Below are 16,648 nucleotides of genomic sequence, written 5' to 3' on the forward strand. Positions count from 1 at the left end.
AGTGAAACAGAGTCCTAGACACCACTTCCCTCCCCCCAAACTACAACCCTTTCACATAATCTCTCCCTATCTACTTCATACAGTTCACAAAATATCAACCCATGCTCCACTGTTTCCTCCACTAAACACTCATCACACAGACCTGTTTCGTGTCTCCTTATCATCCACAATGTTGCATTCAAACCTGTGATCCCAAACTGTAGTCTACTCCACACAACTTCCTCTCTCCTACATCCCATACTCCCCACCTCTTCCTTTACTGACTGGTGCGCACAATGAAATTGCCTTCCCTTACTACAAGCATCCCACTCCCTTTGCCAAAGATTGAGCCCTTTTGCCTGGATCAAGGACTTGACTTCCCTGCGGCCCAGCGGGACCTGAAAATCTACTCCCTCTCTCCTCACAGCACACTTATATCAAATAATTTTTATATCTAAACCAAGATAGACCTCAACCTGTCGTTTCAAACGGGAACAAATGAGCCATAGTGGGCAACACAAGCAATGGGGTTACCAGAGCCAAGCAGGAGCTAGCGAGATCCTATTAGCGCATTCATTAGCAAATTTCCTATTAGCGCATTCATTAGCAAATTTCCTATTAGCGCATTAATTTGCGAATTTCCTATTAGCGCATTCATTTGCAAATTTCCTATTAGCGCATTCATTTGCAAATGTCCTAATAGCACATTCATTTGCAAATGTCCTATTAGCGCATTCATTTGCAAATGTCCTATTAGCGCATTCATTTGCAAATTTCCTATTAGCGCATTCATTTGCAAATTTCCTATTAGCGCATTCATTTGCAAATTTCCTATTAGCGCATTCATTTGCAAATTTCCTATTAGCGCATTCATTTGCAAATTTCCTATTAGTGCATTCATTTGCACATTTCCGTTGGGGAATTTCTACTAAACAACGCAAATTTTATTTGAATTAGCAGAATGTCAGCCAAAATCCATCTCGTTCCTTCTTCTCCTACTGCCGGCCCACATGTTTGGTAGTGAGTGGAAACGCCAACAGGATGCTCACATTTATACATCCGGTCAAATATCTGTCTAATTGTTCTATCTGTGCTTATGCTGCGTTTACATGGTACGAGATAGATGATAAGCAGCAAACCGGGTGTCATTGTTTTCAATGAGAGCACAACGGTAAATGCCATTGAAGCTGGCGGTGAATGCTGTCAGCCACCACTAGACAGGACTTGCCGCCAAAGTTAAGATATTTCTACATTTGTCGTCTGGTCTGCTGTCGGGTTGTTTTCTTTCAGATGTTGATTTGCACTGATTGTTTACTGAAATCACCATAGCAACACGTACTGTCGTGTTTGCTTTCTTTTGCTGTCACTCTCTTTCTTGATTTCTCATCCCACTATGCTGACAGGTATGACGTTTTAGCGTCCCTCGTCTAAACGCAGCATTAGTCACCAAATCGGCCTTCTCATTACCCTCCACACCCACATGGGCAGGAACCCAGTAAAAGCTTACAACCACTCCTATTCTCTCCAATCCCATTAACAGACTGAGTGGTTTCTCCTCCTCCACCCATCTCAAACCAATTGGCATCAACTTGGCCGCATACACTGACACATAATCAGTTAACCTGCTTACATACTCTAATATTGAAATCGGGGATATACACCCCTCACCCCAGCCTACCACTGACTGTAGCCTTTGAACCATCTGTATATGTCCTTAAAAACAAATAAAACTGATTATCTATATATCTTTCCACACACCGTCTCACGTCCTCACCCCATTCTCCCCTGCCTTCAATCATGTCCACATCTACACTTGGTTTCGGAAACAACCACGGAGGAACCTTCCCCAATGCAATTTCCGGCCCTATCTCTCTCTTCCCCAGTCCATATTCTACCACCTTCTGCTTACCCACTCCTCGCTCTCAGCATTCCCCAGTTGCCTTGACTGCAGGATGTCCTTCTTAACTCCCTTTCAACCTCGCCCAGTACGCTAATGCAAGTTTGTCCCATCTTATCCTCAGTGGCAGTTACCTACTATCCACCTGCAATGCCTCAACAGGTATAATTTTGAAGGCACCCACACAAAATCTCAGGGCTCTTGACCGTATCCTATCCAGGCGCTGTAGTACTGTTTTGGCTGCTGATCCATATACAAAGCACCCATGACACACAAAGATGACCTGATCAATGCCTGGTACATATACAACAATGTTTGTCTATATGACCCCCTATCCTGCCACTGCCCTCATGAGGTTCAGCACCTTCATGCACTTCATTTAAATATGCTCAGCATGTCTCTTCCACGTAAGCCTTTCATCAAACCACATTCCTAAATACTTAAACTCAGACACCCTACCTATATCCTGACTGTATATTTACAACCTAACATATAGAACTTTTCTCCTAGAATACACCATAAAGCAGGACTTGGCCACAGGCATCCTAAACCCCATGTTAGATGCCAATCTTCCACAACTCCCACAGCTTCTTGTATCTTCCCCATCATTGAAAATAAAATGTGTTCTTAACTGACTTGCCTAGTAAAATAAATACAAGGCCACACCCACTCACTGTCCCTCTCTTGCGAGCTTGTGACATCAAGACTCCAAAACATGGTAGCATTTGCTATTTCAGCAGCCTGGTCTCACTCTTTACTCTACTGCCCCAACAGAACACATGGCAAAGGCCAATGAGCTGTTTGTGTGGCTATGAAAGTTAACTGTTTGCATGTGATCAGGGGTGTATTCATTCCGCCGACACTGTTGAAAAGTGTTTCTTAAACAGAAGCAAATGGAACGAAACGGGGATAAACATACCTGAATTTGCCCAATGGAAACTATTGTTTGCAACTTTTGGACTAATGATTACACCCTAGATCAGCTAGATGCAGGCAAGAATGTGCAAGGTTGTATTGAATGTGTCACTGTATGTCCATGTGTCACTGTCTGTCACCTCAAATCTTTCTCTCGATCTGTGTGCACCTACATTGTAAACTTTAATTCATAGGCTAAGTTGTAGCAAGCTAATGGTGGGTATAGGGACAATTTGAGTATCATCGATGTTACATGGAGCTGGGTGAATGGAATATGAATGACAGTCATCCAGTATGCTCTAATAGAAATAAGGCCATGCTCATAAGAACAATAATCGGCTCCCCTCATCTTGAATGGCACCAACCGCCACTGTATTTGTAACTAACACTTCTGTCTGTGACACTGGCATCTACCACTGACAGTTATTAAATAATAGCCATCCATATTCCAGTTATTGTAGATTTTGGCTTAGAATCTAGTGTATTTCACTATTCAGGAACTTGATTAGTGAAATGATAGAGGTTACCTCTGAAGATTGCATCCTGTGCTGACAGTTCTTCTTGATAGTGTCTTTCACATTCAATATTCAGCTTTTGTGTGATAGTGCAGCAATAATGAATACAGCAACAGAACACTTTTACAGATTTATTGTATCTTTATTTAAATGAAAAATACAAAAACAATACTCTTGACACTTGGATGAGAGTGTATTTGAGTGTTTTTTGTTTTTATCTTTGTTTTGGTACTTCACAAGAACAGGGTAGGTTGTGCCGATATGCTTCTTGTTATAGTGGTGACAGATGACGTCCACCTCATAGACACTGAAGAACACTGACACGCTCATTGGGTGAGACCAGGAAACACAGGGTATAAATGAGCAAACTCAAATTCAGGACTGACGCCAACGAAGATGCTGCCTTTGGATTTTATTCCATTCTTCCAACTGAACTGTAGCGCCAGGATGTGCTTATTCTTGTCAGGCTGGTTTTGACATAAAAGAGAGAAGAGAGAGACAACAATGAAGACATACATCCACGAGAAAGAGTCATTTGTTATGCTTGACATATACACAGAGTATGCAAAACATTAAGGGCAACTGCTCTTTCCATGACAGACTGATCAGGTGAATCCAGGGGAGAGCTTTCAAATTAAATGTATTTTTATAGCCCTTCTTACATCAGCTGATATCTCAAAGTGCTGTACAGATGTAACAGTACAAATTTAGACCGTCCCCTCGCCCATACCCGGGCGCGAACTAGGGACCTTCTGCACACATCAACAGTCACCCTCGAAGCATCGTTACCCATCGCGCCACAAAAGCCACGGCCCTTGCAGAGCAAGGGGAACTACTACTTCAAGGTCTCAGAGCAAGTGACGTCACTGATTGAAACGCTATTTAGCGCCCACGCTAACTAAGCTAGCCGTTTCACATCCGTTACACAGACACCCAGCCTAAAACCCCAAACAGCAAGCAATGCAGGTGTAGAAGCACGGTGGCTAGGAAAAACTCCCTAGAAAGTCCAAAACCTAGGAAGAAACCTAGAGAGGAACCAGGCTATGAGGGGTGGCCAGTCCTCTTCTGGCTGTGCCGGGTGGAGATGATTCCTTATTGATGTCACTTGTTAAATCTCCTTCAATCAGTGTAGAATAGATGAAGGGGAGGAGACAGGTTAAATAAGTATTTTTAAGCCTAGAGAAAATTAAGACATGGGTTGTGTATGTGTGCCATTCAGAGGGTGAATGGGCAAGACAAACTATTTAAGTGCCTTTGAATAGGGTATGGTAGTAGGTGCCAGGCGCACCGGTTTCTGTCAAGAACAGCAACGCTGCTGGGTTTTTCACGCTCAACAGTTTCCTGTGTGTATCAATGGTCCACCACCCAAAGAACATCCAGCCAACCTAACAACTGTGGGAAGCATTGTAGTCAACATGGGCCAGTATCCCTGTGGAACGCTTGGCACCTTGTAGAGTCCATTCTCCAACGAATTGATGCAAACGGGGGTGGGGGGAGGTACAACTCAATATTAGGAAGGTGTTCCTAATGTTTGGTATACTCAGTGTATATATATATATATATATATATATATACTGCTCAAAAAAATAAAGGGAACACTAAAATAACACATCCTAGATCTGAATGAATGAAATATTCTTATTAAATACTTTTTTCTTTACATAGTTGAATGTGCTGACAACAAAATCACACAAATGATCAATGGAAATCAAATTTATCAACCCATGGAGGTCTGGATTTGGAGTCACACTCAAAATTAAAGTGGAAAACCACAATACAGGCTGATCCAACTTTGATGTAATGTCCTTAAAACAAGTCAAAATGAGGCTCAGTAGTGTGTGTGGCCTCCACGTGCCTGTATGACCTCCCTACAACGCCTGGGCATGCTCCTGATGAGGTGGCGGATGGTCTCCTGAGGGATCTCCTCCCTGACCTGGACTAAAGCATCCGACAACTCCTGGACAGTTTGTGGTGCAACGTGGCGTTGGTGGATGGAGCGAGACATGATGTCCCAGATGTGCTCAATTGGATTCAGGTCTGGGGAACGGGCGGGCCAGTCCATAGCATCAATACCTTCCTCTTGCAGGAACTGCTGACACACTCCAGCCACATGAGGTCTAGCATTGTCTTGCATTAGGAGGAACCCAGGGCCAACCGCACCAGCTTATGGTCTCACAAGGGGTCTGAGGATCTCATCTCGGTACCTAATGGCAGTCAGGCTATCTCTGGCGAGCACACGGAGGGCTGTGCGGCCCCCCAAAGAAATGCCACCCCACGACTGACCCACCGCCAAACCGGTCATGCTGGAGGATGTTACAGGCAGCAGAACGTTCTCCACGGCGTCTCCAGACTCTGTCACGTCTGTCACATGTACTCAGTGTGAACCTGCTTTCATCTGTGAAGAGCACAGGGCGCCAGTGGCGAATTTGCCAATCTTGGTGTTCTCTGGCAAATGCCAAACGTCCTGCACGGTGTTGGGCTGTAAGTACCTGTGGACGTCGGGCCCTCATACCACCCTCATGGAGTATGTTTCTGACCGTTTGAGCAGACACATGCACATTTGTTGCCTGCTGAAGGTCATTTTGCAGGGCTCTGGCAGTGCTCCTCCTGCTCCTCCTTGCACAAAGGCGGAGGTAGCGGTCCTGCTGCTGTGTTGCCCTCCTACGGCCTCCTCCACGTCTCCTGATGTCTCCTGTCTCTAGACACTACGCTGACAGACACAGCAAACCTTCTTGCCACAGCTCGCATTGATGTGCCATCCTGGATGAGCTGCACTACCTGAGCCACTTGTGTGGGTTGTAGACTCCGTCTCATGCTACCACTAGAGTGAAAGCACCGCCAGCATTCAAAAGTGACCAAAACATCAGCCAGGAAGCATAGGAACTGAGAAGTGGTCTGTGGTCACCACCTGCAGAACCACTCCTTTATTGGGGGTGTCTTGCTAATTGCCTATAATTTCCACCTGTTGTCTATTCCATTTGCACAACAGCATGTGAAATTTATTGTCAATCAGTGTTGCTTTCTAAGTGGACAGTTTGATTTCACAGAAGTGTGATTGACTTGGAGTTACATTGTGTTGTTTAAGTGTTCCCTTTATTTTTTTGAGCAGTGTATATCACGTCATTTCTTAAGAATACTCTGGAATTGTTAACTGTCAACTCATCAAAGTCGCACATCCGATTCAACATGATAATCAAAACATACATTCATCATGCCAGTTTAAAAAAAATCTAACCTGGGGAGAATTTGCATTCACACTGTAGTGTAGCCTTTAATCAATGTTTCCTAGCTTCACTTGCATATACAACTGGATCCAGTTATGAAAGCCCCCTCTGGTCTCTCCGACAAAGACATGCTCAAACCCCGAGGAGTCCGGCCTGGAGGAACATGGGAGAACAATATGAGGCTGGAACATAGAACACCACTGCTTTTCCACCCTCTTCCTGAAGGGATGATATGAAGAGTAATGGGAGGTCATCCACCACTTAGATTAGCTTAGTGATGCACACGATGACATGATAGCACAATCTGCGGCTTCACATACTGTACAGCATAAGTGAAAATAGACTACTCTACTCCTAGGAATACACAAAAGCTAAGGGCAAGACAAGTCATTGTAATCTCAAGTCATGTGGAGTCACAAGTTGTTTTTTTTCCTCCCAAGTCTCAAGCTTGAGTAATTGGTCATATTTTCCCTAGATGTAATGATGACTATAGAACTATATTTTGTCTAGTCATTGAATGAAACAGCAACAGGCCATTTTCATTGTCATATAGTAAGATAAGCTATCAAATTCGGACTAAGCGGTACAGAAACAGGCCAGAACAAGCCTTTCGAGACAACAATCTCAAGTTGAGTCCAGAGTCTCCAAGTCTCAAGTTATTTTCTTTCCTGCCAAGTCAAGTCTCAATTCATCAAATGTGTGCCTTGAGTCGGGCCAAGTCTCGAGTCCTAAGTCCACACTGTATGCCATTTGAAAAGACAGGCATAAAGACTAAATAAATGGGAGACTGAGGTGACAATACAGCCTTCTTTAATTGTGAATGGATTTCACATTGAACAAACATAACCCTAACCAGTGAAGAGAAAACATTTAGCAGCCTAATGAAAAACTATTTTGACATCTGAAAAGTAACAGTTACATAAGAGAAGAGTTTTATACCCACCTGCTAGTTCCTCGTCTGGCGTACAGCACAAACCAGATACGGTAGAGCTGCTCCTTGAATTCCAGTAATCCCTCTGGGGAGAGCTGTTTCTCTACTAGGTACTTATGTGCAATCTAAAAATGAGAGAAACATATGGGGACAATTTCAATCATGGGGTGTTGATTGACTCACTTTAGCTTGTAAAGGTTCCAACTTGGCCATGGTTCTCCCTGTGAATTGATGTGACATTAAAATGGTTTTAACATTTTCTGCATGCATCTGTGATTTGACTTATGTTCCTACTCACCAGACTAAATAAAGATACAGTATTCTTGTTACCGACCTCTCCACCATATGTTTTAACTGATAACTTCAGGGTGGGCATTCGAAGCATGCAGTCCAGAAACTTGTGGTTTTCTGCTTCCTCATCTAGGGTTACAGTCTCAGGCTCACCAGTATCACTTTCATAGTTATCCAGTAGAGAGATAAAGGCTGGAAGAGGACATGCAGATCGGTTTCGAGGGTAGTATGTGTTCTGATCATACAAAAGGAATATTTTGTTTTGTCTATCCAATCCTCCTGGATGTGAGTACACATCCTGTTTGTATCATGTTCAATTATACTTGAACTCCTGCTACTCTCTACGTACGTAATACATTGCAGATATGATAGGATTTCCAAAGGAAAATAATGGTAACACACAGGAAACGGTTGAAATCAAAAGTTCATAAAAATGGAAGCGCTAACTCTCACACCTCAAGCGTTTACCGAAGAAAGACTCCTTTTTGAAAATGCTTTCATCGACAAACGAGAATAGAGGATATCCAGCTCCATCACTGTCATCATTCATGTCAGCATTCAGTCCCGGCTTTCCCCTGCACAAAGCACAGCAGAGGAAGAGGAAATCAGTTACACATTACAAATATGTAAGCATTCCCACCAATGACCTAGGGATGAAGCTGTCCACTTTTGTTTAGAAACATTGTCTCCTCTTGAAATAAATGAAGCATGACCCAGTGCCCTTTGAAGCTGCAACTCAACATTTGTTTATGTGTCAGGAGATTCCAACAGCAGCATGTTTTCACTGTACTTGCACTCTCCATCTATCTGTGGCACAGTGTCTAACATGTTATTGTGTCCATTAGAACAGGGATCATAAACTAGATTCAGTAGGGAGCCATTTTTTTTATTGAGCGGATGGTCAGGGGGCCGGAACATAATTATAAATAATTTGTAGACCAAAAAATGTAACGCAAGAAGCACAAACAAATATATTTGACTAAAACATAATAATAATCATTTGAAACCTTGAAACATTTGTGTACGATCACATACAGTATATCTCGCTATTATGCATGGAAATACTTTGAAACCGATTTCCAAAATTAAAATCACTTGGAGCTGATTTGCTGATGTTTTTACAGTCTTATGTCCGACAATAGGGGAAAAAAGTGATTTCTCAACAACAACAAAAATGTCTTGCTCAGAAAACTTGGGGGGCCAAATCAAAAGCGGGCCAAATTCCGGCCCGTGGGCCACCAGTTGCTGAACCCTGCTTTAGAAAGACCACAACAGCAACAATATAGAGCATTTTAGGGGTCTGGATTTGTTCAATGTGCTGTGACCTTACAACAAACAATGCCTGTGGCCTTACTATTAGCAAAAACATACATAAGTTCTTTTGGAGTAAAATATATTTGCACAATCTGTCACGGAATGCCGTCAGTAAAAAAAATAAAAAATGTCATCCACATACAGTAGTCCCGTTTGGATAGTTTTTCTACCTGCAGAGAGATCCGGTAGTCTGTCCCTGGTTTCAGTCTGTTGACGTCTTTATCCCATATTTCCTGCACGATGACTGATAGCTCTCGGTCAGCTTCAATCATGACGTGACTGGTTGGTCCCTCTGTCCTCTGCAGGCTTGTTGGCTGGGTCAGGTTCCTCTGGTGTGAAGATGTGGTATACAGTGGATCCTATGCTTAATTGCGATACATCAACTCTAAATTGTCTTGTCATTCCTGTATTCCAACAACTGTAAATTATTCAATGTCTTATTTGCACATATTTAAAAAATATAATACCCTCCATTAAATACACATATTCATTGGTCACTCAAGTTATCACAGATAAGGGTGGCCATTTTGCTGCTGGGTTGTTAACCTCCTACGTCTTCTGTGTTCATCAAGGTAAACACATAGTTTAAATGTACAACAATTAACAGACATGATATCACTGAATCATTCAGTGAACTGATCATCACCACCTCTAACAACATTTTTTTTTAAATCACATTTCTAGATAAAATATACACTGCTCAAAAAAATAAAGGGAACACTAAAATAACACATCCTAGATCTGAATAAATGACATATTCTTATTAAATACTTTTTTCTTTACATAGTTGAATGTGCTGACAACAAAATCACACAAAAATGATCAATGGAAATCAAATTTATCAACCCATGGTCTGGATTTGGAGTCACACTCAAAATTAAAGTGGAAAACCACAATACAGGCTGATCCAACTTTGATGTAATGTCAAAATGAGGCTCAGTAGTGTGTGTGGCCTCCACGTGCCTGTATGACCTCCTTACAACGCCTGGGCATGCTCCTGATGAGGTGGCGGATGGTCTCCTGAGGGATCTCCTCCCAGACCTGGACTAAGCATCGGCCAACTCCAGGACAGTCTGTGGTGCAACATGGCGTTGGTGGATGGGGCGAGACATTATGTTCCAGATGTGCTCAATTGGATTCAGGTCTGGGGAACGGGCAGACCAGTCCATAGCATCAATGCCTTCCTCTTCCATTAGGAGGAACTCAGGGCCAACCGCACCAGCATATGGTCTCACAAGGGGTCTGAGGATCTCGTCTCGGTACCTAATGGCAGTCAGGCTACCTCTGGCGAGCACATGGAGGGCTGTGCCGTCCCCCCACACTAGGACTGACCCACCGCCAAATCGGTCATGCTGGAGGATGTTGCAGGCAGCAGAACGTTCTTCACGGCGTCTCCAGACTCTGTCACATCTGTCACATGTGCTCAGTGTGAACCTTTCATCTGTGAAGAGCACAGGGCGCCAGTGGCAAATTTGCCAATCTTGGTGTTCTCTGGCAAATGCCAAACGTCCTGCACGGTGTTGGGCTGTAAGCACAACCCCCACCTGTGGACGTCGGGCCCTCATACCACCCTCATGGAGTCTGTTTCTGACCGTTTGAGCAGACACATGCACATTTGTGGCCTGCTGGAGGTCATTTTGCAGGGCTCTGGCAGTGCTCCTCCTCCTCCTCCTTGCACAAAGGCGGAGGTGGCGGTCCTGCTGCTGTTGCCCTCCTACGGCCTCCTCCACGTCTCCTGATGTCTCCTGTCTCTGGACACTACGCTGACAGACACAGCAAACCTTCTTGCTACAGCTCGCATTGATGTGCCATCCTGGATGAGCTGCACTACCTGAGCCACTTGTGTGGGTTGTAGACTCCGTCTCATGCTACCACTAGAGTGAAAGCACCGCCAGCATTCAAAAGTGACCAAAACACCAGCCAGGAAGCATAAGAACTGAGAAGTGGTCTGTGGTCACCACCTGCAGAACCACTCCTTTATTGGGGGTGTCTTGCTAATTGCCTATAATTTCCACCTGTTGTCTATTCCATTTGCACAACAGCATGTGACATTTATTGTCAATCAGTGTTGCTTCCTAAGTGGACAGTTTGATTTCACAGAAGTGTGATTGACTTGGAGTTACATTGTGTTGTTTAAGTGTTCCCAAGTGTTTCCCAAGTGGGAATACACCACAAGTGTGTGTAGAAATAAGGTTATTGTTTATAATAAATAGGGCCATATGAAAGGCATGGAGACCAGTCCAGAGCGGTTTATGATGAAGCACAGATTATAAGGTCCGGTTGAATCAAAGACAACAGTTACATTGTACTGTCTGTTGCATCATGACATCGTGACACAGTAAAAACAATGTTCTCAATTCTCTAACATTTCGTAGATGAGTGACAAATCCTGATCTACTAAATTGTTGTACATAACATGTATCATTCATGGCAGGAAACTAAATAAATATATTTACATTCTAAAATGGAAGGTTCAGACCTGAACATCGGTTAAGGCAGACCCCTGCACCTCTCTGATTCAAAGGGGTTGGGTTAAATGCAGAATACGCATTTCGGATGAATGCACTTCAGTTGTGCAACTGACTAGGTATCCCCTTTCACTTAATTCCCAATAAAAGCCTGACCTTAAAGGCTAATTCCGGCACATTTCAACCTCATTCATTTTCTCCAGCACCATACCAGTGTCTACAAAAGTATGTGGACACCTGCTTCGCCCCCCCCCCTTTGCTGCCATAACAGCCTCCACTCTTCTGAGAAGGCTTTCCACAAGATGTTGGAACATTGCTGCGGGGACTTGCTTCCATTCAGCGACAAGAGCATTAGTGAGGTTGGGCACTGATGTTGGGTGATTAGACCTGGCTTGCAGTCTGCGTTCCAATTCATCCCAAAGGTGTTTGATGGGGTTGAGGTCAGTGCTCTGAGCAGGCCAGTCAAGTCCTTCCACACTGATCACAACAAACTATTTTGTGCACAGGGGCATTGTCATGCTGAAACAGGAATGGGCCTTCCTCAAACTGTTGCCACAAAGTTTGAAGCACATAATTGTCTAGAACGTCATTGTATGCTGTAGCATTAAGATTTCCCTTCACTGAAACTAAGGGGCCTAGTCCAAACCATGAAAAACAGCCCCAGACCATTATTCCTCCTCCACCAAACTTTACAGTTGGCACTATGCATTGGGGCAGGTAGCGTTCTCCTTGCATCCGCCAAACCCAGATTCGTCCGTCGGACTGCCAGATGGTGAAGCGTGATTCATTATTCCAGGAACACGTTTACACCACTCCAGCCGACGCTTTGCATTGCACATGGTGATCTTAGACTTGTGTGCGGCTGCTCGGCCATGGAAATCCATTTCCTGAAGCTCCCGACAAACAGTTATTGTGCTGACTTTGCCTCCAAAGGCAGTTTGGAACTCTGTAGTTGCAACTGAGGACAGACAATTTTTGTGTGCTGCGCCTTCAGCGGTCAGATTCTATGAGCCTGTGTGGCCCTACCACTTCGCGAATGAGCTGTTGTTGCTTCTAGAGGTTTCCACTTCACAATAACAGCACTCACCATTAACAGGGGCAGCTCTAGCAGCGCAGAAATTTGACGAACTGACTTGTTGGAAAGGTGGCATCCTATGATGGTGACATGTTGAAAGTCAATGAGCTATTCAGTACGGGCCATTCTACTGCTAATGTTTGTCTATGGAGATTGAATGGCCGTGAGCTCGATTTTATACACCTGTCAGTGAGGGGTGTGGCTGAAATACTTTTGGCCATGTAGCATATGTGAAAACAGTGTTTCTATGATCTGTGTATAAATAAGAAAAAAGCTAATTTAAAAAATGCTTCTTTGTGACATCACAGGGTACGATTCAAAATAAGAAAAACTGATTTAAAAAACCTGCAACAAGTTTCTAGCCAGAGGGAGTGTATTTTCTTACTCCCCAGGTAACCGAGAATGTCAGTGTTTCAAAATGTCTTAGAGAGATGTGTCCACACTTTTGACTGGTACTATAAATATATATCTATATATTACATACACAGTTGAAGTCGGAAGTTTACATACACCTTAGCCAAATACATTTAAACTCAGTTTTACACAATTCCTGACATTTACTCCTAGTAAAAATGCCCTGTCTTAGGTCAGTTAAGATCACCACTTTATTTTAAGAATGTGAAATGTCAGAATAATAGTAGAGAATGATTTATTTCAGCTTTTATTTCTTTCATCACATTCCCAGTGGGTCAGAAGTTTACATACACACAATTAGTATTTGGTAGCAATGCTTTTAAATTGTTTATCCTGGGTCAAACATTTCAGGTAGTCTTCCACAAGCTTCCCACAATAAGTTGGGTGAATTTTGGCCCATTCCTCCTGACAGAGCTGGTGTAACTGAGTCAGGTTTGTTGGCCTCCTTGCTCGCACACGCTTTTTCAGTTCTGCCCTCAAATTTTCTATAGGATTGAGGTCAGGGCTTTGTGATGGCCACTCCAATACCTTGACTTTGTTGTACTTAAGCCATTTTGCCACAACTTTGGAAGTATGCTTGGGGTTATTGTACATTTGGAAGACCCATTTGCGCCCAAGCTTTAACTGATGTCTTGAGATGTTGCTTCAATATATCCACACAATTTTCCTCCCTCATGAGGCCATCTATTTTGTGAAGTGCACCAGTCCCTCCTGAAGCAAAGCACACCCACAACATGATGCTGCCACCCCCGTGCTTCACGGTTGGGATGGTGTTCTTCGGCTTGCAAGCCCCCCCCCCCTTTTTTCCTCCAAACATAACAGTGGTCATTATGGCCAAACAGTTCTATTTTTGTTTCATCAGACCAGAGGATATTTCTCCAAAAAGTACAATCTTTGTCCCCATGTGCAGTTGCAAACTGTAGTCTGGCTTTTTGATGGCGGTTTTGGAGCAGTGGTTTCTTCCTTGCTAAGCAGCCTTTAAGGTTATGTCGATATAGGACTCGTTTTACTTTGGATATAGATACTTTTGTACCTGTTTCCTCCAGCATCTTCACAAGGTTCTTTGCTGTTGTTCTGGGATTGATTTGCACTTTTTGCACTAAAGTACGTTCATCTCTAGGAGACAGAATGCTTCTCCGTCCTGAGCGGTATGATGGCTGCGTGGTCCCATGGTGTTTATACTTGCATACTATTATTTGTACAGATGAATGTGGTACCTTCAGGCGTTTGAAAATTGCTCCCAAGGATGAACCAGACTTATGGAGGTCTCCAATTTTTTGTCTTAGGTCTTGGCTGATTTCTTTCGTTATCCCATGACGTCAAGCAAAGAGGAACTGAGTTTGAAGGTAGGCCTTGAAATACATCCACAGGTTCACCTTCAATAGGCTAATTGACATCATTTGAGTCAATCAGAAGCTTCTAAAGCCATGACATAATTTTCTGGAATTTTCCAAGCTGTTTAAAGGCACAGTCAACTTAGTGTATGTAAACTTCTGACCCACTGGAATTGTGATACAGTGAAATAATCTGTCTGTAAACAATTGTGTGAAAAATTACAGTGGGGCAAAAAAGTATTTAGTCAGCCACCAATTGTGCAAGTTCTCCCACTTAAAAAGATGAGGCCTGTAATTTTCATCATAGGTACACTTCAACTATGACAGACAAAATGAGAAAAAAAATCCAGAAAATCACATTGTAGGACTTTTAATGAATTTATTTGCAAATTATGGTGGAAAATAAGTATTTGGTCAATAACAAAAGTTTCTCAATACTTTGTCATTGCCAACAAAGGGTATATAACAGAGGTCAAACGTTTTCTGTAAGTCTTCACAAGATTTTCACACACTGTTGCTGGTATTTTGGCCCATTCCTCCATGCAGATCTCCTCTAGAGCAGTGATGTTTTGGGGCAACACAGACTTTCAACTCCCTACCAAAGATTTTCTATGGGGTTGAGTGTGGGAGAACTTGCACAATTGGTGGCTGACTAAATACTTTTTTGCCCCACATATATACGATAAGCTTGAAATAAGCATGGTTTGATTGACCTAACAATCGAAAACACATTTTATTTTAGCTTTCCTAATGAACCAGAAAATCTGTAGCTATTTATGTTTGTTTATCAAAGATAACTCATTGGTCCTGCTTTGAAGGCTAGTGTACCACTCGGGATTTAATTGAAGTCAGAACCTTCCATGTAAGAATGTAAACATAATCAGCAAAATGTATAAAAACGTATCATGTTAGTTCAGTACTTTTGGTCCAACAATGATTTGTGTATTTAATCATTTTTGGATTCCTGTTTGACTCAGCACTGCCTTCTGTGTTAAAGACTATGACAGCGCAGCCCTTGCACACTCTTGTGGAAGGAAAAGGCATTGTATGTTCTTGTGAGAAACGTTGAATGCTTTGGAGTCTCATCTCATCACTAGTTCATAAATGTCAGTTTTTCAGCAAATCTAACAGTTAATTTACTAAAGGCGGCAGGGTAGCCTAGTGGTTAGAGTGTTGGACTAGTAACCGGAAGGTTGTGAGTTCAAACCCCCGAGCTGACAAGGTACAAATCTGTCGTTCTGCCCTTGAACAGGCAGTTAACCCACTGTTCCCAGGCCGTCATTGAAAATAAGAATTTGTTCTTAACTGACTTGCCTGGTTAAATAAAGGTAAAATTAAAAAAAAAAAATAAAAAAAGGCAATGAAACTAGTAAAGTACCTTTACAAAAAAACTGCCAAAAACAAAGGATAATTTTTACAAGGAGCACCTTTACAAGCATAGGAAATAGACCTGGGTCAGTTTCCCGATAGCGATGGAATTTAGGCCCACGACTGTTTTAACGATGCATCTTTCTTACAACAGCCGAAGATGTAACATGCGTTTTCCAAAACAGCATGTTGAGAACAGTTGCTAGTGAGTCGGAGCGTCGATACAGATAGGTTCGAAAGATGGCTGATCGCTGATCAGATCTAAAATCAAATATGACTATTTCACATGACAGATCAGCTCCTATAGAGATGAACATCTACGGCTGCAAATATTGAGGCGGTTTATTCTAATGCTTACCCATAAAAAAAAATGCACATTAAATCCCCAATGTTAGGATACACGTCATGAAATATATTGAGACATTTCAGACATTAGCCTAAAAGTAGCGAAATAGAAGTCAGTGTATTGAACATGAAATGTATTTCAATATGAATGAACTAGGCCTATAGCCTACTTTAGGCTATTTATATTTAATGCAGTCATCTCGGTTTTCATTTGAAGCATTATTTTATACTTCACTTGTTTTATAGCTACTGTTTACAGGCCTCCTGGGCCATATACAGCGTTCCTCCCAGAGTGCCCTGAATTCCTATCGGACCTTGTAGTCATGGCAAATAACATTCACATTTTTGGTGACTTTAATATTCACATGGAAAAGTCCACAGACCCACTCCAAAAGGCTTTCGGAGCCATCATCGACTCAATGGGTTTTGTCCAACATGTCTCCGGACCTACTCACTGCCACAGTCATACTCTGGACCTAGTTTTGTCCCGTGGCATAAATGTGGATCTTAATGTTTTTCCTCATAATCCTGGACTATCGGACCACCATTTTATTACATTTGCTATCGGAACAAATAAT

At 42.7% G+C, this 16,648-nt stretch overlaps 1 protein-coding gene across 2 annotated transcripts; it reads right to left on the minus strand.

The window, feature by feature from the left end:
• Positions 1 to 3,427: 3,427 nt before the first annotated feature.
• Positions 3,428 to 13,549, minus strand: LOC118936498 (uridylate-specific endoribonuclease B-like). Of its 2 annotated transcripts, XR_016484132.1 has the most exons (5): positions 9,237 to 13,549; positions 8,208 to 8,327; positions 7,474 to 7,586; positions 6,542 to 6,683; positions 3,428 to 3,773 (listed from the first exon to the last, which is right to left on the minus strand). XR_016484132.1 is itself a non-coding variant. In XM_090188975.1 (4 exons), exons 1-3 carry the CDS (start codon positions 7,844 to 7,846, stop codon positions 6,578 to 6,580), a joined length of 270 nt encoding a protein of 89 aa, XP_090045101.1. In that variant the 5' UTR covers positions 7,847 to 8,245; the 3' UTR covers positions 3,428 to 3,773; positions 6,542 to 6,577. The 2 variants fall into 2 exon arrangements, 1 of the variants encoding a protein (XP_090045101.1); XM_090188975.1 differs by lacking the exon at positions 9,237 to 13,549 and having other exon boundaries at positions 7,796 to 8,245.
• Between the last annotated feature and the right edge of the window lie 3,099 nt (positions 13,550 to 16,648).

The sequence above is a fragment of the Oncorhynchus mykiss genome, chromosome 10 (genome assembly GCF_057628025.1).
Source record: "Oncorhynchus mykiss isolate SJ-2025 chromosome 10, ASM5762802v1, whole genome shotgun sequence".
In the NCBI taxonomy this organism is placed as follows: Eukaryota; Metazoa; Chordata; class Actinopteri; order Salmoniformes; family Salmonidae; genus Oncorhynchus; species Oncorhynchus mykiss.

Excerpts from the sequence above, each read along its gene's own strand:
- LOC118936498 (XM_090188975.1), bottom strand. The coding sequence starts at position 7,846 with ATGCTTCGAATGCCCACCCTGAAGTTATCAGTTAAAACATATGGTGGA. Across the intron at positions 7,587-7,795 it reads TTAAAACATATGGTGGAGAG|ATTGCACATAAGTACCTAGT; the intron begins GTCGGTAACAAG and ends TCTCATTTTTAG. Across the intron at positions 6,684-7,473 it reads GCCAGACGAGGAACTAGCAG|GCCGGACTCCTCGGGGTTTG; the intron begins GTGGGTATAAAA and ends ATGTTCCTCCAG.